General features: G+C 32.7%; 2 protein-coding genes across 4 annotated transcripts in view; one reads left to right on the plus strand and one right to left on the minus strand.

Annotated features, from left to right (window-relative positions):
• The window catches only part of LOC125055126 (lysosome membrane protein 2-like), a 78,139-nt gene that overhangs the window by 13,443 nt on the left and 41,351 nt on the right, over positions 1–23,345 (minus strand). For all 3 annotated transcript variants that reach the window (XM_047657380.1, XM_047657381.1, XM_047657379.1), the window contains 2 exons: positions 2,961–3,052; positions 2,131–2,294 (listed from right to left, as the gene is read on the minus strand). In XM_047657380.1, the coding sequence (XP_047513336.1) occupies positions 2,131–2,294; positions 2,961–3,052 (256 nt within the window). The remainder of the gene's footprint in view (positions 1–2,130; positions 2,295–2,960; positions 3,053–23,345) is intronic.
• Positions 10,864–12,992, plus strand: LOC125055128 (carcinine transporter-like). Its single transcript, XM_047657382.1, has one exon. The coding sequence runs from the start codon at positions 10,954–10,956 to the stop codon at positions 12,631–12,633; it is 1,680 nt and encodes a 559-aa protein (XP_047513338.1). The 5' UTR covers positions 10,864–10,953; the 3' UTR covers positions 12,634–12,992.

Genomic DNA, 23,345 nt, shown 5'->3' on the forward strand with positions numbered 1-23,345 from the left:
GAGAAATTTTGTTATAGGTAGGGAAGAATTAATGTATGGCTATTGGATAAAAACCAAATAAATTTAAAAAAAAATTACGTTATACAGAGTATTTCGTTATCACGAATGACGTTATAAAGAATTGACACTGTATATATATTTTTTAATTGGTAAATTCCTTTACAGACCCTTGCGCCGGGGCAACTTATAAAAGTAACGCGGGGAGTGTGCGGTTCTGTTCTGCAATGGACCGTCCACTAAGACCCAACCGCCCCGTCTATCATGGGGATGGGGCTTTAATCCCCAACTGCGCCTATGGTCTATCACGACTTCCCTTTGCCTATTAAAAACCTAACCTGAACAGCTTCTCTATCTTGCCAGTTTAGGCATTCATGTCAGCATTGGTCAAAGATAACGATAACGTGATAATTCTCATTTCTCTCGTTCAAGTAATCCTTTAAGAACTTACTCGACTTTGTCATGTGATTTTGTAATAACGAGGTCGGAGCTTTAAAGCTGCCACACGCAAACCCGCGAGTCGAAGCAAATCGTGACAGTACACAAAACTAATATTTAAATCATAATAAAGTGTTGCAATTAATACAAGGATTGCGGCGGGGTTATAAGTCAGGTATAGTTAGCAAAATAGGTTTCATTAATTTTAAATCACCGACATCTTTGAGTAGTACTTCACAATGAGACGGCACAATTTCAATTACGAATGTCTTCAGGGGGAATTGGGTTGAAATTACCTCGTAATATTAAAACCCTTACAATTTTTTTGTAATTAATAAATATAACATTATACAGTGTAACCTACCCAATACCTTAACCTGCATAAAATTAAAAAATCAATGGCGCTACAACCTTTTTTGAGGCGTTTTAATATGCTTTAAGTCATAATATATACTTTTAGATGTATAATTAGAAAGTTTAATAAGGTGAAAACAAGTTCAACTATATAAAATTGATTATGAGTAATAAACATTTAAATATACAATCAATCAATGGGAAATTAATAATATTACTACAAAGTACTAATGTTCATTACTTTATCCCATTTTTTTATAATAAGGGGGCAAACGAGCTCTATGGGCTGCAATGACTGCCCATTTTGGGCGTCCAATTTTTAGTGGGTGCGTTGCCGGCTTTTGAATTTTGAATAGTTGGAGGTCGTATATCTCAGGAAAGATTTAAATGTATTAACTTGCGCACCGTACGCACGGAAGTGTTAAATGTAATTGCGAGTTAAATTAGCATGTTTGTACAAATCAAGGTGATCATCGGTGACTCAAAAGGTTCCTGATCGCATTCCGAAATTCATTCATTGCGTATTCCGGATAAGCTAACTATTAGTTTTTTAAAGGCATTGCCTTCGTGGGAGTATTTAGATAATAAGTTTTAACAACAATTATAAATAACTGTTATTATTTTGACATCATGATAATTATTATGCATGCCTATTTTTATATGGTGATTGTGCGGTTTTGTATAATTAATCAATCTGTATGTGCCACTTTCTTTGAAAATAAACGATTTATTATTATTAAAACCCAACTGTTGACCGGTGTCTTTAAATGTGAGAAACTCTATGATATGTTAGTTAATTACAAATAAAAATAAATAAGTCGTGTTAAAAGAAACACAGAAAAAACTTTATTAAATGTAATAATAAAGAAGAAAGTGCACTAGCTCCCACACTAGAATTCCCTGTCTGTCAAACTGTCAAAGTGTTGTGATGAACCGTTCCAAGAAAAAATAAATATTTTAAAAGGCGCAATAAAATATTAACAAAACCGTAGATGAAGTGTAAGAGCCGCCGCCACTTTATCACCACGTTATACTAGTCTGTATGAATGGTTTGAATTGCTTTCTGCAGCTATTAAATATGTATGACACCCGTCATATGGGCTAACTAATAAAACGTTGTGTAAAAAAAAACAAAAAAAAAAAAAACATGGCGATTAAAAAGAGTGGCGGAGAGTTTATTGCCAGTTCTTCTCTTCCGTTCTACGCCCTTGATTTGAGAACTGGCAGTAAATGTAAAATTAGAAGCATTAATATGTATTTCTTTAATGACGCATCACAAGTGTACATTGTGTTACCTACGTGAATAAATGATTTTTGAATTTTGAATGTAATAACTCTTACCGATATACAAATGGTCCAACTTCTTTGAGCCTAAGTTTATCGTCTGTACCAGCCATGTACTCTTCAGCATTGGTGACATTAAACAAGTAAACACGAGTGTATAGTTCGACCTCTGGCTTCCTCCACATATCGAAAATCTCGCCGCCTTCTTGGAATTTGATTTTCTGTAAAATTTAGGCTCGTTAATTCTTTTTTGTCAAAGCGTTTCATTCGCACCTAAGCGTACTGTTAGTGTAATGTATTTTTAGTTCTTAGCTAGCTTAAAATAAAGAAACTGACACACGCCGTCGACTGTTTGGGTCTAAGGCAAGCCGGTTTCCTCACGATGTTTCCTTCACCGTTCGAGCTAATGTTAAATGCGCATATAGTCCATTGGTGCTCAGACGGGATCGAACCTACGACCTCAGGGATGAGAGTCGGACGCTGAAGGCCAGCTCTACTCTCTGCTAAACGTTAGCTTACCATACAATTAATATATAAATTACTATATTAATAATCTATAATTGTCATTAAATATTTTGGACTGAAACAATTTTCAGTTGTAAATAAACTTTGCATTTATATTACGATTGATTCTCTAGTTCACAAAAAACCATAAAAAACATGTATAATGAATTATATGTTTTTATAATATATACATAATAGTTCGATCTTTGAACTTGTTTATAAAACCAGATCCGTTTTCAACAGTTCAAGGTCTTTAGTTTTAACCGATCAGCGCTTAGAGTCCCGAAGTTGGAGATTCGATTGTCTATATAGTAATTAATTTCGTAATTATTAAACAATTTATTTACTAGGATCTTGAATACCAGAGCAACATATACACTTACCCATCTGAATAGTATGTCGTAGGGTTGTACCAGAGCAATAAATAATCCAGTTCCAAGACAGAAGAAACCTAACAGCAACAACACGAACAAACCTGAAACAATATATTCAAATTAAAGTTTTTTATGTAAAATTCTCAGTTCGACTTTTTGTCTATTCATAAGTCACGCGTGTAAGGCTATTTAAAATTAGCATTAAATATTGCGGGCTGATTTGTTCACGGACTTTAATCAATGTGTTTGGCATAAAGGGAAACCCACGATAGTGGTGTAACCATGGTTACAAGAAGAAATAAACTTTTTCTTTTTCTAATTCTGATTTTTCTTCTATCCATTTAACGACTACCCTCTATAACGCCATAAAATGGACAGTCGCCTTAGTGTCGTTATATAGAGTTTACACAGCATAGAAATTATTGTAATTGGTTAAATTTTGGATTTTTTTCTTCCTTTCGTATGACGTAATAATATAATTCTTTATTTAAAAAAATGCTGGGTCCCTTGAAATTCGTTGTGTTTGCTTCGCAGTTAACTGATAACAATGTTAATAAACTTTTAAAAGGAAAAACATACTGTCTTGTTCTCAGAATTGGCGCGATGTCCAAAAGCATTAGCAAACCTTCACAATAGGAGTAGGAGTCTGAAGGTAAAAAGCAATTTAGAATTAAACAACCAGAAACCGTATTTCTTATGGTAGTGACTTTGAAATTGCTACCAAGGTTTTGTCCTTTCCAAGTAAAACCGCGGGCGGCAGCTAATAATTATAATATATATTTAAATCCGCGGTCATATCTATAAATGGATTCCGGAATTAAAATGGAGCAAAGTTTTATTTTTCAGAATTCACGGTCGCACTGACCTAGACATACCCACCTAAATCCTTACAACACGAAAAAGACGATCAGGTGATTTTTTTATTGATAAAAGCTTGCCAACGCTAAGGACACTCATATATTGTTAAAAGAACTGCAATATACCTACAATTTTTAATATGACAAGAACTTATAGGCAAATATGTAATACACGAAGAAATAATACAAATATTATACAAAATAATTATTAAACAATAATTAAGTTATCTTACTAACATGTCTTTAATTTCATTTATAGCTTAATTTGTAATTAAATAAAATAATACCAAAGACATCTAAGATATGAAAAAAATTCGAGCAGAGCTATTACGATCCCAAATCGAATCGTGGAACGAAATATTAATGTTTCAGAATTCAAACCATTTTTCTCGTAACTCCGCCTAATGTCCGTGAACCGATCGAAATAAAACATCAAAAAGCACTAAAAAGTAAATAAGAACATTTCTACTTATATCCAAGGGATACTACTATCCAAGGGAATTTAATGTATTAAACCATAATTTATTTATATACGGGATATGAAGACCACATTATTTGACACCTTGATCATCAGATCGGTCCTCCGAAGCTTCTTAAGTTTTGAAATCGGTTAAAAAATCCACAATTAAAATATTGTCGATATTGACTATCCACGTTGAATGACGTTTATAGTTAATTAGAGTTTAACAATTAATAATTAAGTATAGTTTAACAATTAATTATTAATTATAGTTTGATAAATCATAATTAATTAATTAATTCTAGTAAATATTTTATTGGTCTCGCGGCCTCTACTTAAAAGTCGCAAAAAGTAATTAAAATATCATGGCCCATGTCCGTGAAAATTGCATAACTGATGACTGTAAATAAAACTCATTAAAAGCTTTACGCGAAAGGTTCTTATCAGTTACCTTGCAAAGGTCAATTCACTAAATCTGATTTACCTTGAAAAAAACTCACATGACAGCTGTATGATATAATAATTTATGTTATACAATATAATTATGTATAGCAAAACATTGCGAATATTTAAAGGTTAAGTAATTGCATCGTAATAGCAATTACTTAAAAGAAACTGACAAACGGGTAGGAGGCCGCCGCCCATGGACACTTCCAATGCCAGAGGACAAGCGAGTGCGTTGCCGACCATTTAAGAATTGATACGCTCTTTTCTTGAAGGACCCTAAGTTGAATTGGTTCGCAAATAGTTCAGTGGGCAGCTGGTTCCACATAGTGGTGGTGCGCGGCAAAAAACAGCAAAGAAGTGCGATTAAATAGGCATGACCTGGATGTTCCCACCAACTGGCCACATCTCATATAAAAATATTAGAATTATAAGTTTCATGTACTTGTAACTACTGCTAAGCGAGAGAATTAATTATTATTAAAAACCTTTGCAAAGACATAAGTTATTTATGGGGTAAATGAATATTTGAATTATGTATATGTATGTAAGGAAAACATAATATATTTTCCTATACAACCTCTTTTTATATTTTATTTTTCTTCTTTGCCGTCTGATCGACGATGTTTAATTTGTCACTTGACATAATAGTGTAAGATGTTTTAATTTTTTAATTTTATTATTTTATATTATAAAACCTAGAATATAGGCTTTAAATGTTGTTTCTTTTGTATTCACAGAGAAACGCAGTTGCGCCTTATTTATTCCCAGTACTCGTAAAAGCGATTGATACCATTATATGTATTTTTCAGTTTTTAATCTTCTTGCTACAAATCATTGCCGTACGTGAAACGGGATAAATTTTGATTTGATTTTAAAACCTAAAATATCTCTAATCTGAATTGCTATGTATATTAGTAAAAAGATTTTATAATAGTTGCATATACTGCATTAATATTTAAAACAACGGAAGTGTTCACTAAATTCGCAAACAAGGTTAGTATATTTGAATAAATTAAAAGTTAGGCCGTGGCTGGAAATATCATTGAGACTCCCACAGTATTACGAATGTTTTCTAATGCTTTTGGACATCACGAGTTATTTATATTGTTATCAGTTAACTACAAAGCAAACATGATAACCTTTATCTGTTGCCTTCGCAATAAAATCTCAGTTAACACCTCTTAAATTACGCTCATAAAACAAAATAAACAGATGCCCCAGAAAAGGGGCTTTTATTTTACGTCACGATAACGATTACGTCATACTAGTGCCACCTATCCATATACGGTATTTTAGATAAGATACATATAATTGTATATGTCATGAGCCAAAGAAATATAAAACTTAGCAAATATCATCCACTTAAAACATAATTTGTGGAATGTAAGTGAGCAGTGTTGGCCTAGTGGCTTCAGCGTTCGACTCTCATGCCTGAGTCGTAGGTACGATCCCCGGCCGTGCATCAATGGACTTTCTTTCTATGTGCGCATTTAACAATAATTGTTAAGCAATTATTGCTCGAACGGTGAAGGAAAACATCGTTAGGAAACTGACTGTCTTAGACCCAAAAAAAAGTCGACGGCGTGTGTGGCACTGGTGGCTAATCACCTACAGCCCCACTTATTTATTTTAATTTATTTAATTTGTGGAATACCCAACGAAGTGTCATACATACAGTTATAGGTGCAATAGGATTAGTAGCTAAAACTATTAATACTTTCAACAATTAAATTCCTCTATAGATATCAGCATTCTCCAAAAACACATTTCACTCAATCATCACTAATTATGAGCTTGAAGATACAGTATTCCTTCATCAAATCACTTCACCACAGGACGCTACTAATACATAGACTACAAGAAATTTGAATATATAAAATTAATGGGGACAAGTGCCTCTGCAAAAAAGCCGGGGTATTGATTCAGCGGCTGAACGCCGTGCAGGTTTTATTAATATACCGTTCTTAATAATAAAATTTGCTAGAAGATAATTCGCTTACAGCTGGGAGTTTCTTCCATTCAGAACTTTGATACAAGCAAACAAGAGAGCCAGAAAAACTTGGAGCGAGGTGAAATTCGAGGCTCAAGACCGAACGTGATGGAGACTCAATCTGGAACTGCCTCATCTAAGGGTTATTAAATCAAGTAAGTGTAATGGGAACATTCATAACAAAATTAGCAATAAACGTAAAGTACAAGAAAATGTAAATGATACTGCTCAAGCGTATGCAATATAGGCTGTAGAGGTTATCCGGAAGCTAAAATTTCCTCATGAATCTTTAGAGTCGAGCATTACGCTGAGACTTTTTTATGGTTTAATTCTTGAGTAATTACTATTGTACATAGTAACTGAGTCATCATAATATCTTTATAGTATCTTTATAATCCTTATTTACATACATAATATTACCCAAATCTTTTAATTGTTTTAGTATGACGTAGTATCTGACGACATGATTTCGAAAGAAGACTACAATCAGGTGGAAATAACTAGACTTAACTAAGTATGTCTAAATCACTTTTAATATGTTTTTGCCATACGAGAGTCTCACTTTATATTTTTTCTTTTACAGAATAATATAATAAAATCTCTATATATTTAAAATTTTCGTGTCGCAATGTTCGTTCCCATACCCCTCCGAAACGACTCGACCTATTCTTATGATTTGTTTTTATGCATATTCAGTAAGTTCGGCTAGAGAGAATCGGCTACTATCTATCTTACAAACCCCTAAGGGATAAGGGGTGTCCACCAAAAAAAATTTTTTTTTTTATTATGTCGAATTAAAAAATACATACAACAGTTAATTTTCTACCCTAAACGATCAACCCCTATTTATTATTTGTTAATTTAAACTTATGACTTGAACTCCGAGGTTTATACAGAGAAAAATAGACAGAAAAACCTAAAAAGTTTTCATTTCCTAAAACTGAACATTCTCTGTACTAAAAAGGTAGGCTAAGTAAAGTCACATTAAAGAGAAACAAAGTTTGCGGGGGCAGCTAGTTTAATAGGTTATATATATAGCTAGGTTAATATAAATACATAGGAAAATGGCTATGGTTTGTATAAATGTAAATGATTCTGTAACTCACTTTTCGAACTCTCACAGCGGTTTTCGCCGCGGCGGTTGCGCTCAAAGTAGTCGTGAAGCAGACATTTTACAATTTGGCATTCTGATAAATAATAATCTACAAGCTCCCTCCGCTTGTCAAGACGTAATGTGAAATTGCTTAACAGAATACCATGAGATTCCAAAAATGACGTGAGTGACGAAGGGAGCGTTGTTAGTGCGAGGCGAATTCACGGATTAACAGAATCGCGCGGCAGTCTTGTTTAGGATCGCGGCAATGATTTGAGTAGTTTTTCAACTTACTTTTTATGTTGGTTAACGTTAGGCTATCTAATAACTAACCGGGCAGTCCTTTTACTAGCCACGGTAGCAAATACCTCAACGTTCTCTCGCCATATACGTTGTTTGCTCATGATGTACAGAGCCAACTCGTTTCTTTTATGTCATCAAAAAAAGTAACACTTCGAAGTGGGTGATATTCAGAAACGAGACTATGCACGACGTACTGGAAGTCTGACTTCTGAATTTCTGCTAAATCTCTGAATCTAACCTAAGATTTTTTGCCGCATACCACCACTATGTGAAACCAGCGTGGGCAGCTTCAAGTATTTCCGAACCAATTCGACTTAGGTTCCTTCAAGAAAAGAGCGTACCAATTCTTAAAAGACCAGCAATGCACTCGCGAGCCTTCTGGCATTGTGAGTGTCCATGGGCGTCCATCACTTAACATCAGATGAGCCCGTTTGATAAAAAAAATCTTAGTTTTGATTTTTCATTAAATTTTTTCATACTTAATTTAAACACGTAATTCTTCTCTCATACAGTCTAATTGTATATGTAAATTAAATTTATTACAAATTAAAATCTTAACGATTGAAATAATATTTTTTGTACGTAAAAATATTTCAGACTGATTGGCACTTCTCAAACCGGATATAACCTTACAGTTAAGGCTGTCAGGTCGGCCTTTGCGAAAATACAAGATTCAATGACCCTTGATTTAATACATAATAAAATGTGGTTAAATTTAAAAGTAACTGTTACAAGTGTTTGTATCTATACTTGTATTTATTTATTTATTTCGTAATCCTACAGCTAACATAAATTATTATATATAACAAAAACCAATTATACTAATCATATAGCCAAAGATGGAATACATAATATTTACAAAAATGTTCAAACACGTAAGGAAAAAATCAATAAAAATAATTGTGTATGGTGTGAAAGTGAAGGTATGTACGTGTGTATGTGGGGTGTGTTCCTGATGCAGGTGATAGCACTATGGATATTCTTAATTCTCCTTTAAAGCATATTAGCATATATTGGTCGTTGTATGTCCAGGCGCGATACAAAACTGGGTTTTAGTATAATAATTATCTCCATGGCTCATAGTGTAATTACTTCCATGCGAATTTTCCGAAGATCGGGGATTGATATCGGTTGCTATTAATGTTTAGGGTTGGAATCCAGAGAACAATTATTAAAAAATATTTTTCGTATTAAGTATTTACCATCAAGATTTTAATTGTTTTAATAAAACTACGGTTTAAATATATATGATACAACTGTCTGCAAACTCTATGTATTATAACTTATTATGCAATAAGTATTTATTATGATTTATTCTTTGTCTAATAAGTGCTGACGTCACTATGAATAAAATGTTAAACGCAACTTACAAGGCTTAGTTGAGAATGTTTTAATAACTTAAAAATTGTAATTCTATAATTATAATTAATTATCACTACGCGGACATTATTTGTCCTATCATAAGGAAAAGTATAGAAAATAACTTAGTTACGTCCATAGAATCAGAACTTAAAGATAAAGAAAGAAATCCTTCCGCTACTGCCTGCTTCTTCACGTGACAAAATTATTAGACAAGTTAAATTGTGATGATCGACGCTTCGGTGGACGGAGAAATTGTGACCAATTTGTGTTTCATCTTCACAGAAATTAAAAAAAAAAATTAACAATTCTATTTTGCCAGTAGTCTAGCTAATTATGTTTGTTTTTTAATAGTTCCCACGATCGGGGCATAATTCCGCTTCCGCAAACGAAAATAAATATTAAGGCTTTGTGCCGTTCTTTACGACTTGTAATTGGCGATTAAAAAGAGTGGCGGAGAGTTTATTGCCAGTTCTTCTCTTCCGCTCTACGCCCTTGATTTGAGAACTGGCAGTAAATGTAAAATTAGAAGCATTTAATGTATTTTTTTTGACGTTCAAGTGTACATTGTGTTACCTATATGAATAAATTATTTATGACTTTTGACTTTTGTATGTAGTAAATTAAGTAATATTAAGGAGGCGCATGGCTTTGGACCCCTTAAAAAAATTTAAAACTGATGACATTACATGCATGATGTAACTGTCTCAGTTCCTAGTGGGTATCAGTGTATTATTACATTAGATGAACTTACATTATTACATTATGGTTAGGTTTTTTTTCTTTTGATTCTATCAGATTAGGTTAGGTTAGGTTAAAAAAAATTTTTTACCTTTTTTAATACAAATCTAAAACTTTAGATTTCCAAGACTTAGAGAGAGGGAAAAAGGAAGATATGTTAGGAATTTAAGTATCATTAAAATATTAAAAGTGTCGAATATTAATACAAATTATTAATTTAATTTATTTCTTCGAAAAAAAACACGTGGCATTTTAATTTACAATTGCACATTTGAGGTTTCAATAAATTATTTGCATAAAATACTAATATTTTATAAATTCTCTTTACGAAATTTTAATTTTAAAAGTAGAATTTATAGAAGTTAATTCGCCCTTCACACTCTCTCTCAATCGGTCTCAATTGCTCTCTCCCTTTTCTCCGACAAATTTAATTTCAAATTTACCCTCATGCGCCTAAAGAAGTTTCAAAATCTATGTCATTTATGTCCTTCCTATAAACCAGCACGCGATTTATTTTTCCTGTCCATACAACAATATGACCAAACATTCTAATTATAAAACGAAATTATAAAATTAATAGCCGCAATTACATTATTATCTTAATAATTAACCGGCTTTAACGATAGTGAAGATAATGGCTATAAAAAGAAACCTCGCAACAAGGTAACGCGATTCTTAAAACAATTCCTTATGGATCTATGTCGGTATACATTTAGCTACCGAACGCTTAAGAGAAAAATAAAAAAATAAAAATGGAAGGAAAACCAGAAAGGGTCGTTGACTATGATGAGTTACTCTCATCAGCTGGAAAATTCGGGAAATACCAGCTATATTTGTTCTTTATTATGGGACCGTTTTATATATTCGATGTGTTTGCATACTTCTCACAGTTATTCATGACCGAAGTATCACCTAACCACTGGTGTTGGATACCAGAGCTTGAGAACTTGACAGCGCTAGAAAGAAGAACTCTTGCTATACCCTCGGATCCTAATAGCCGCTTCGGCTACTCACAATGTTCCACATACAACGCCAATTGGACAGAGGTCCTAAGAACTGGACAGTACCCTAATACATCGTGGGGGGTACAAGAATGTCAATATGGATGGGAGTTTAATAAAACGGAAATTCCATATCCAACAATTTCCAGTGAATTAGGCTGGGTGTGTGATAAAAATAGCTACCAGGCAACGGCCCAGTCTATCTTCTTTTTGGGATCAATTGTTGGAGGATTCATTATTGGATGGATTGCTGATAAATACGGAAGGTTACCAGCTGCTACCATAAGTAATCTTATCGGCTGTGTTGCTGGGGTGATCAGCATCTTCGCTAACGATATAATACAGTTTTCTATCTGTAGATTTATAATGGGTATGTGCTACGACAATTGTATGATGATGACATATCTCTTAGTATTAGAATACGTAGCGCCTAAATATAGAACGGTCATAACTAATTTACCATTTGCGATATTCTTTACATTCGGAGCAATGATCCTACCCTGGATAGCATTAGCGTGTAATGACTGGAAGATCTTAAGTTTAGCAACAAGTGTGCCTATGGCATTGGCTTTGTTAGCGCCATTCATCATCCCAGAGAGTCCTAGGTGGTTGCTGTCAAAGAATAGATTAGATGAAGCCGTCCAGAAAGTTGTTAATATAGGCAAAGTAAACGGTGTACCAGTTCCAGTGAAATTGGTAGAAGAATTTAAAGAATCATTCAAAAATCAAAGGAACGAAGAAAGCACGAGTTCATTAGAGATTTTCCGACGTCCATTGACCAGAAAAGTGTTCATTTGTGTGTGTTTAGAATATATGTGTTGTGTTATTGTCTTTGATGCTTTATTACGGAGTATCGGTGCCTTAGGTTTTGACTTTTTCCTATCATTTACTTTAATATCATTTACCGAATTCCCTTCGCTGATTTTAATAACATTAACTTTAGACATAATAGGTCGTAAATGGATGTCTATTACATCTTTAGCTATATGCGCTGTTTTTTGTATATTAACTGCGTTTGTTGCGGAGGGTCTACCTTCCGTTATATGTGCGATTATAGCACGATTTGCTGTTAATATTTCAGTTAGTGTAGGAATGCAGTGGTGTGCAGAGGTAGTACCAACTTCTGTGAGAGGCTCAGCTGCATCAATAGTTCATATATGTGGTTATGTAGCAACTGGCATATCCCCCTACATAGTATATTTAGGTAATTTTTTTATATGGTTACCGCTGCTAATCGTTGGTCTGTTAAGCATTATTGGGGCTTTATGCGCATGCGTCATACCTGAAACTGGAGGCAAGGAAATGCCACAAACCTTTGCGGATGCAGAGAACATGATTTTAAACCAGAAGCTCTTTGATATACCATTCTTAGAAAAGAAGAAAGAGAAACACGTGGCAGGTGAACATAATAATTCATTTGAATTAAATTAAATATATAATTTATGCCATTTTAAATTATGTGTGTTTATGAGTAGTTCAAAGTGTGTTTACAAATTAATTATAGTCATTTAAGATTATATTTTATAATGAAGAACAATTTATGAATAAGTATTGCTTATTTATGTACAACTGGTGATTTGAAAATATAAATGAGTCAGTTATTAGTTTGACCAGAGATTTGTTTTAACAGTTTTTGTTAAACAAATAATAACTTAATAAAAAAATATTCTCTTTTATGATATTTAAATTGCAATTATTAGTATTCTTTTAACAGAAAAATTGAAGGTTACAATGTAGTAGCCGTGATATTGAAGAAATTGTGAGAAAATTAAATAAACATTTTCCTTGAATGTTTTCTTTTTATCCTTCTTTTAAATAATAATCTGACTAAGCAGTTCAATAAAATTACTATTTGTTTTGGATTTAAAACTTGATCAGTCGACTAACCAGTGGATAGATTTGTTCCAGGTCGAATATTATCAATTTTGTTTTTTTTTATTTTGGGAAATAGAAAAACTGAACCCCTTATTTATAAGAACTAAATCACTCTTTGTAATTGCACTGATCTCTTTTCATCACAGCGTATACACAATCTGAGAAAGACATAATTATTAACAATACTCTAGGATAATATAGGTTAATTTGATGACTTTATCAAAAAAAAATATATAAAAGATTTTCGTTGGTATAATTGTATTTTTTAAACTTATGTGTAAGTATATTAATAAAAAAAATATCCTTCTATGTAACAATTTATCAATGTCTTAATAAACCCAAAAAAAATACAACGTCCTTTTTGACCTTATATAATATGTAGATGTACATACCAACGTTTTAATACAATAAATAAAATATTTGATTGATAATCAAACAAGTGTAGGTTTTATGAATAATGATGTAATTCAAATTCCTCTTAAAGAGGTGAATGACCTCAAATTGGAGCCCTGAAAACGTGTACATTCTGTAAGTTTATTCTGAGAGTCGGCTGGATGTTTCTCAAACCTGTTATGCAGATACTATTTTTGGCATTATCTGGGTTATATTAAATTAACTGCCTTAAAAAATTCCAGTTGGAATATTTCACACTCTCTTTTATGTTCCAAGCCTTAAGGTATGATTTAGAGTCAAGAGGCTATATAGCAGGTCAGGACTAAATTTCATCCCTGATCTTACCCTAGGACCTCAGTATTTGTTTTAATAGGTCAAAAGGGCAGGAGGCCCACCTGATGTTAAGTGATCATGAACACTCCCATTGTCTTGCAAGTGCGTTGTCGGCCTTTTAAGAATGGGTGAGCTCTTCTCCTAAAGGACTCTAACTCGAATTAGAAATACTTCAGTGGGCAGCTAGTTCTACATAGTGGTGGTGTGTCTAGATAACGATTTAAATTATTTTACCACGGATCCAAATGGTAGCTTATAGGTTTTAATGCCCTCTAATGAAGCATAGAAATGCTTCCTTATAAAACTTACGTTACTTAAACTAGTGGTCTAAGATCCCGCTATACAACGACCTTCACCGAGATGCTTATTTAATGAAACTTATTTTATATATAATTTAATATGTCAATAAATATAATCCATATGGGTTGCCTAGCAAATTTCAGTCCAGAGTATTTTTAATTAATTTAAAAAAAAAATATTTTTTTAAACATTTCACCGGTATGATTATTAGATAAATTCTATACCAATCGAAAGTATGAAGCCCATAGAATATGCAAAAGTTAGGTTGTTTGTAATCAATTAATTATTCATGTGTATATTTTTTATGTGACACTAAAGTATATATACATCTTTAGTATAAAAGAAGTTTTTAGTGATACATATATAATACTACCCTGATTAAAAATATTGATTGAAAAAAGTTTAAAAAATTTACTACATGCAAATTATAAAAAAAAATTTTTTTTTTAAATATTAATTAAACATACTCTGGACTGAAATTTGCTAGGCAACCCATATGGATTATATTTATTGACATATTAAATTAAATATAAAATAAGTTTCATTAATAAGCATCTCGGTGAAGGTCGTTGTATAGCGGGATCTTATACTATAGTGTTTCTTTTAGCACTTCGTCCACTATTGCCAGGCCCATCCGCGGCTGGAATTTAATATATAATATTAATTTGATAACGTAAAAATATATTTAAATAATGTGACTTTATCACTACAAATTATTATAAGAATTTACTACCATGATATGACTCAATGTATGTAACTTGTGAAATTCCTTTTAAGACAAATTAGCACGCCTTTATCTGTGGCAGAATATGCGAACTTTTTGTACCATATTCACGCAAATTAATTAGACATAATATGGTATCTTGCATATTTGTAAATATTTATGTCTTGTATAAAATTGTAGTACATAACTTTGCTGTCAAGTTTCCGCAGAGTACGCAATAAAGTGATTTTAACTGGTTTATTTTTATTTATCCAGTAGTTTTGATCGCAAACAAATAACTGAATCTTTTCTTTTTTTTTATGTTACAGGAGGCAAATGGGCAGGAGGCTCACCCGATGTTAAGTGGTACCGCTGCCTATGGACACTCGCACTGCCAGAAGGCTCGCAAGCGCGCTGCCGGCCTTTTAAGAATTGGTACTCTCTTTTCACAGTGGGTAGCTGGTTCCACAGTGGGGTGGTGCGCGGCAGAAATTGCCTTAAAAATCGCTCAGTTGAGGAAACGACGGACGTCAACGTGATACGGGTGGTAAAAATACTAGTACATATTAGCTATAAGTACCTTTTCATAAATACATATTACGCTATCATTATAATGAACGATCATGTATACTATAAAAACAATGTTTGTGTTCAACAACACAAAATCTGTGTCAGCCTATTGTTGACATATGTGCAAGGTTGTGCAACGTTTCATGCTTCTAGTTATTAATTTTAGTGTATATGAACCGTTGAGAGAATTTCGTATTCTTCGAATAGCAACTTAAAATTTGCACTTGTTTGAATATATTTATTTTGAACACTATTAAATGTGTAGGTGGCCAAAATGCTATGCCGTTGAGACTAAGGGAATGCGCGGCAGTTGAATGTTCCCAAGGAGGTTTAATAAACTGACCACTCGACTCTCTGAGAGACATAGTCCGGTGACTATAGAATTTAGAAGACCAAAAACGTTCTGCCCCTCAAATATAAAAAAGAAGACAGGTGAACCTCCTTACTATAAAGAGATCCATTAAATGGACAACAGAGAATATTCAAAACAATATTGTTTGTAAAAAATAACACTAAATTTCCTTTGAAGCTGATAAAAGATTTTTTATTTTTACGTTTGTTTTGATCGTAGTAAAATCAAGTAAGCTGGGTATTAAACCCATAATTAACATGTATTAAACTAATGTCATTTGGCTTATTAATGCTTATCTAATCTTTCTGAGTAATCTGAGTATAAACTTGTTGATTCTTATATTACTGTTGTTTTGTACTGTCGAATAACAAATAAATACCAAACACTCTAACTGTACATTTTATTAATGGCACTTTAAAATACAAAATTATTATTATTATAAATATATCTCAGATTGAACTTGCTTTAATAATCACTAGTGCAGTGTTGGCCTAGTGGCTTCATCGTGCAACTCTCATCCCTGAGGTCGTAGGTTCGGTCCCCGGCTGTGCACCAATGGACTTTCTTTCTATATGCTCATTTAACATTCGCTCGATCAGTGAAGGAAAACATCGTGAGAAAACCAGCTTTCCTTAGACCCAGGCGTCAGTCACAGGCTGATACTACCTACTTGCGTATTAGATTGACAAATTTATTTATTTATTGGAAACTAAACAGATACATCACTATATAGAAAAAATAAAAATAAATGTAAACATAAAATAAATAGACATATTGGACATATCCTCGAAAAAAGTTTCACTAATAAAAAAAAAATAAAAAAAAAGTTTCACTAATAAAAAAAAATAAAAAAAAGTTTCACTAATAAAAATGATCATAAAACAGATTCAGAAATCTAAGGTCCAGACCTATAAAGGTTGTAGCCCCATTGATTCTTTTAAAATACAAAATATAAACTTAATACGAGAAGAATTTAAAAAATACTGCTTTCAATTTCTGATACCATGATACCATACCATTACAATTTTTACCATTAAAATTACCATTACCAGTACCGTACCACTTACCATACCAGGGTTACCATGACAGTCAGAGATTTCAATTTGTGCATTGTAAAAGCAATAAATACAAATCAAATTATAAAAAAAACAATCATGCTTAAACTCCAAGAAAAGGAGGATTTGGGTCAATAATTTCAATCAAAATTTGATATTAATTACGCCAAAGTGAGACAATAAAATTATATAGGTATCCATAAAATTTCTGCAATTCACCGGTTTATTGAATCATACATTGCCTTTGTTTGGCATTTAAAAGGAAGGTCACAGTATACGGTAACAGCATTAACAGTTACAAATATTGAATCAATTTAATTAGGAATACAATTCAATATGAATTAATTGTACTCGATTCGAAGAAGACTACTTAATTCGGTTTATTTAGTCGCTACAGCTTTTATATATCTATATAACATAAATTATCATATTATATTTAAATAGAGAACTTTAACGTTTTTTTATTAGCAACCAAAAATATTTGTTACTATAGATACATAGTCTATTCTTATTTTATTTCGTTCCAAAAACAGAAAACTTTTAGTATGCTTGAACGAAACGCGGTCGAGAGGGAATGATCACGCAAAAGATTGCTTGCAATCTTTCGTCGAATAAACAATCGGATAGCAGATTTGTTTTGACGCAGATTGGAGATCGATCATTAGATATGAATCAATCCAAGATTGTTTATAATCTTAGATTGAGGGTTTATTATTAAATTTGGGCGTATATAAATATGTAGTTAAGTCGAACAGTAATAGTTGCATAATAATATGCATGCAATACGTCAAGTATTGATTCTATGTAAACACTTGCCCGTATTGGAAAATATGGGAAAGAGACAAATCTTAAGCCAAAAATCTACGGCCAAGCGAAGATACCACTGACGTTATATTCAAGTTATAATTGTAAGCAATTTGTGTTATTATAGTTAATTTATACCTGCGGTATTGTTATTATTTGTATTTTATTACCCAGAACTAGAGCTTTAATTATAAATAACAACATATTGTATTCAACAAAATCTATAATTAGGTTGCAAAAAAATATTACAAGAAATTCATTCGCAATTCAGTAAAGTTATGGATGCAGTAAGATCAAAATAAATTTGTATAAATAAAAGTTTTTGTTGTTGTAAGTATACAGAGTATAACATTTTATTTAAGTTTCTCAAATTCAAAATCATTTATTCATTTAGGTAACACAATGTATACTTATTAATGTCAATAAAGAAATACATATTAAATGCTTCTAATTTTATATTTACTGCCACTTCTCAAATCAAAGGCGTAGAACGGACGAGAAGAACTGGCAATAAACTCTCCGCCACTCTTTTTAATCACCTAGTTTTTTGTTTTACAAAATGTTGGTAAGGAGCTGGAAACATTACACCATGTTCCACATGACATAAAGATGTAGCAATGTATAATTAATTAATAATAAAATAAAAAACAAAGATTTGTCTTCTATCAACAGAAGGCACGCACTCACATTCTCATGGGAACAACGCGGAATTACATAGTCGAAATAACTAACTGCCGTATCTTGAAGAAACGTTTACCAATACTTAAAAGGCCGTCTACACACTCGCGAGCCCTCTGGAGAGTGCTAAGGGGAGGCGGTAACACTTAATATCAGATGAGCCTCATGCCCGTTTACCCTTTGTCGTATACAAAAAAATGTTTAATTAATTTACAACTTTTTAGGAAAATTAGTTGGAGAAACACATTTGCATATTGTTTATATGATAATATATATGTATTAATATATTTGAATGATGTTATAGCGTAGACAAAATAATATGACTATGATGATAACATTGATAATAATGTAACGTAAAATGCTACCTTTTAAAATTTTTAAGACAGATTTGCACGCCATTATGTGTGACTTAGATTGTAGATATTCTTGCAAATAAATTATTATTAAGTAAGTGAAGAACTGTGACGCCCTTGACTTGAACTGGTAGTAAATGTAAATGTAAATTTACAATTAATTTAACTTCTTTCTGACAATTCATAAGTGTACTTGTTTAATGTAAATTAAATTACTTTACCTACATGAATAAAGATATTTTGAGTTTGAGTTTGTGCCCATTGTATCACTAACCTAAAGATTATTGTGTATTACATTACTTGTATTATTCCACTGGGGAATTCCAAGTTGTTTTGTGTTTAGCCGACAGTTAACAATAACGAGATTACTGTTTTTTATTACAATAAGATTTTGATAACTTTTACAGTTTTGAGGAAGCATCTTAATTCTGTTTTTTGTTTAATTAATGATCATATTTTTAATTATCAAGATCCGCACAGACATATAAACATAGGCATGCAAATGTCATATTAATTATCATGATGTCATCATAATAAGTTAAGTTATTTATAATTGTTGTCAAACTTATAGTCTAAATACTCTCCCGCACTATAGATATATATATTTGAGGTTTAGTTTTAGCCTAATTCCAACGCTAGGACGGACTATCTATACACATAGGCATAACATTACTAACAAAAACACACACACATAATAACAATAATAAAAGAAAAAACAGAAAAAAGTATGAGAGATATAAAAAAAATCTTCTTCAATAATTGGCCCTGGCTCAGCATTATGCTGAGGATCAGACTGTTCCACAGCGCTGATCATTCTGCCAGAGACCACAGCAACATAGGTATATACTAAACTTTTAACACTTTTTTAAGAACAATAAAAATTACAACGAATCAGCGGCGTGTTTACACATTTGCCACGCCTACTAACTCTGCCATCCAATTTTACAATTATATTAGTTAAATTTTTCGTCAATTACATTGCAATTCATTCGTCATCATTATATCAGCTCTCTGTTATTAGTATAATTGTGCATTAAGAAATCGTTGTGAAATTACTATTCTTACAAATCACGATTTACTGAAATTTACTCAAGAAATAGCTATATCAGCCACTGCAACGAATTGATTACCTCCTCCTTCATTCTTTTTCTCGAAGTCGGTTAATAATGCGCTCACACAGGCCTGCGGCTCTTGACACAGTGACTGCTAGGCCTATACTGAAAAGCCTTTGCTAATGTACCTCGGGACACGCCTAGGCTTTGCCTAAGTAGTAGTATCTATATTAGTAGTAATCTATATCTATACTAATACATATTATAAAGAGGAAAGATTTGATTTTTTGTTTGTTTGAAATGAATAGGCTCTGAAACTACTGGACCGATTTCAAAAATTCTTTCACCGTTGGCAAGCTACACTATTCCCGAGTGACATAGGTTTGAAAATGAAACATATTTCATTTTCAAAAAAATTTGGGATGCTTACTAAAACTTAAATAATCTAACCCAAGGTGTAAAAAAATAAACAAAAAACTTCCTTCAATTGCGCGCACTGCGAAAACTATTAATTATGGTACAAAATGATGTATTACAATTTTTCAGGACACATTACTATCTATAAAAAATGCCAGTCTATAAAAAACGACAGCATGTCTCCTTTTATAATTATTTTTTATTAAAATACAACCGCTAGGAAAGGCTCTTTATTCGTACCTAGGTCCTTTCACGTTTCACTTTTACGTTGATCCTTATCAAAATAAATACCAACGTTTCACATAAGCTACAATTTAATGGCATAACCACCAAAAAGCATGGTGGATTGGTGTTCTCCTGCCGTTTCTCTTGAATAGTTTACTACTATGTAATATAACAAAAATCTTAGCCACAGCAACGCTTGGCCGAGTCTACTAGTAACATTATTTAAACAGTCTGTAAGATTTCTTACATTTCGAGAAACCTATACTCGGTATCAAAAAACTCTTTCTTGAAAGGCGCCTTGTAGTAATTCTAAAGAAGGATTTAATCACAGGTGGTAAAGTTGAGATTAAAACGGTAAATTAACCGCAAAGTAACAATTACGTTTCTTTAAAAGTTCAACGACACGGGATGGAAAATTTAACTTATAAACAGGACTTTAATATTTTAGTATTTGTGTCACTTTTAACGACTTGAATGAATCCAAAAAGGTATACGACGTATCAACTCCTCAAATAGGTTTTTAGTACGTTTGAATAATGAAACACACGAAAAGAAACCACGAAACTCAGCGGGGGTTTTGACCACGACTTTTTATTTTTAACAAGTTGGTCACATTTTTTGTCTTAAATGCGATTTTCGAGCAAAAAATACTATATTTTAATTTTAATTAAATATAATATTTTTGGTTACGTACGTACGAAGTTAAAAAAGAACGAATGAAAAAATCCTGCATATACGAAAATGCAAAATATCCTAAACATTAAATATTAAAATAACTTCTCAATACACTTTATGAAATTAATTATCTGTACAAATAAATTTTCTCTGCTCATTTCAATTCAAGAAAATTCTAAGCGTATAACTTGTTTTGAAGACCCAAATATTTAATCTATTTCATTTAACCTTGAATTTTCTTTTAAATCCGCCTTCATTACAGTGTAGGTACCATGATTTCTAGATATTCATTATTTTTTGTTGGGAAATAAAAACTTGTATATAATTCAAAACTTTTTGGGTTCTTGCTATTGGATGGAGCAGACAATCTACTGTTCAGTGATGATATTTCACGTGATGAGTATTTTTGATAGTCAAAACAACTTGGCTGCCGGCTTTTGTATATCTCGGAGGAGCAGCTACCCCCGAGTTTGCCTCTCCCCTCTACACCCAGTCCCATAGTCTCAACAAGATGTCATGCGATATCTCTCGGGTGCTAGTATTACTGTGCTACGATACATAAAACAATTATCGTTTTGCCGAGAATAGAACCTAGACTCCGCGGTTAATATTACGGTCAAAATCACGAGTCTATGACTAGATTAAGCTTAACGGAACCCTGATAATACAATTATGTACCGTTTCGGAGTCTGGTTCGGGTTTTAATGAGCGTTTATGAGTGATGAGTTCGATTGCCTTATAACGAAACTGAGATAATAATTTCTTAAATGTCTGCCATACTTATTACTTAATTACCAGCTCCAAATCTTCGTAAACCGTCTTCGCCGTATTCCGGGCATCTACTGGCTCGAGAAGATCACTGACGAGCAACTATGGGAGCGCTGCCGATTAACCCCGATTAGCCAGAAGATCAAGCGACGCAAGAAGATTAGAAGAAAATTCAATTTTATACCCAAGCAGGCGCTTGATTGGAACCTGCAAGGAAAGTGGAAGCGTGGCCGTCCTAAACCTGGCATCGTACAGCAGATGAGGCAAAGAGAGCTGGAAAGACATGGATCGAGGTAAAATACGAGGCTCAAGACCGAACGCGATGGAGACTGTGGATGCCCTCTGCCCCATCTAGGGGTTATAGGACTTAATGGTTGAAGATCTTTTAAGATCCTCAACTATGCGAAGAAAATTCTTGGTAAATACAACCAACTCACCAAGGAGTTTGGATTCGATATCCGATACTACTCTTTCTGGTTGGTACAGCAATATTCGTCAGGATAATGCATGAAACATATATATAAAGCACACAAGGGCAAAAACTTATGTGTTTTTATATTTTAATTAAAATAAAAACTTAACATTTATTTAAATGCCGACAACCTTGTGCACAAATTGATGAATATTCATGCACAACATGACAACGAAAACATCGGGGTGGCGCTCTTATCAGAGATGTACTCCAGGATCTCTGGCTCAGTAAAATCGTCATGAATATGACATGAGATTATTTTTTTAACTCATATACCTTACGTATTTTTACTCACAATTCAACAACCTCGCCAGAATACCGAGAAGTTTTATGTACAAAAAACTATAAACAAAAAGCTATATAAAAAGTCTTATTTATATAAAGGATATTTAGTGTACACTTTATTTAAGCCTGGTAGGATGGAGTACCAACACAACTAGAGTAAGAAAGAGTCGACATCACAGGAGACAGAAGAGCTGAAAGCTACCTCGGACAAAGATTTAGTCTAGCTATTCAAAGGGGGAACGCTGCCAGTATCTTCGGAACCCTGCCTAGGGACTCCTTTTAATAATAATATATTTTAGTTATTATATTTAAGGTTTTTTTTGTTATTTATTACGGTTTTTGAGATTCAAATCAAACATTCAGATCTTTTTATCATGCAAATGTCGGTGTATAAAACAAAAAATAAGTCACATTTTCGAAGACCTCCCACGTATATGTCAGCTGCCAAATAGCAATGACATTCAGCGTGGAGAAATACTAATCTCGTTGGATGATCACGTGACTATTTCGTTAGTTTCCATTTGGCAGACTTGGACATCCATATTGGATATTCTATGTGACCTTTCTTTAAAAGGCTTAAGTTTAAAACAAAGGAAAGCCTACAAGAGTACATCATGCTGTTACCTCAATAACAATGAAAACGTTTAAAAAAAGTATCCGGGCTGAATTTGTTGTTTACCTGAAGGTCCTATCAAGGATTTATTATGTAGTGGCAATTAATCACAGCAATTAATGACAAAATTGTTTTTATCCACAATTTTTTGCGAGTTTTTATCCTCGTAAAACAGTGCTATTTTAAATATTAGTAAATTAATAGCCAAGTAGGAAGAACC

This window comes from Pieris napi, chromosome 13, assembly GCF_905475465.1.
Source record: "Pieris napi chromosome 13, ilPieNapi1.2, whole genome shotgun sequence".
NCBI classification, from domain to species: domain Eukaryota; kingdom Metazoa; phylum Arthropoda; class Insecta; order Lepidoptera; family Pieridae; genus Pieris; species Pieris napi.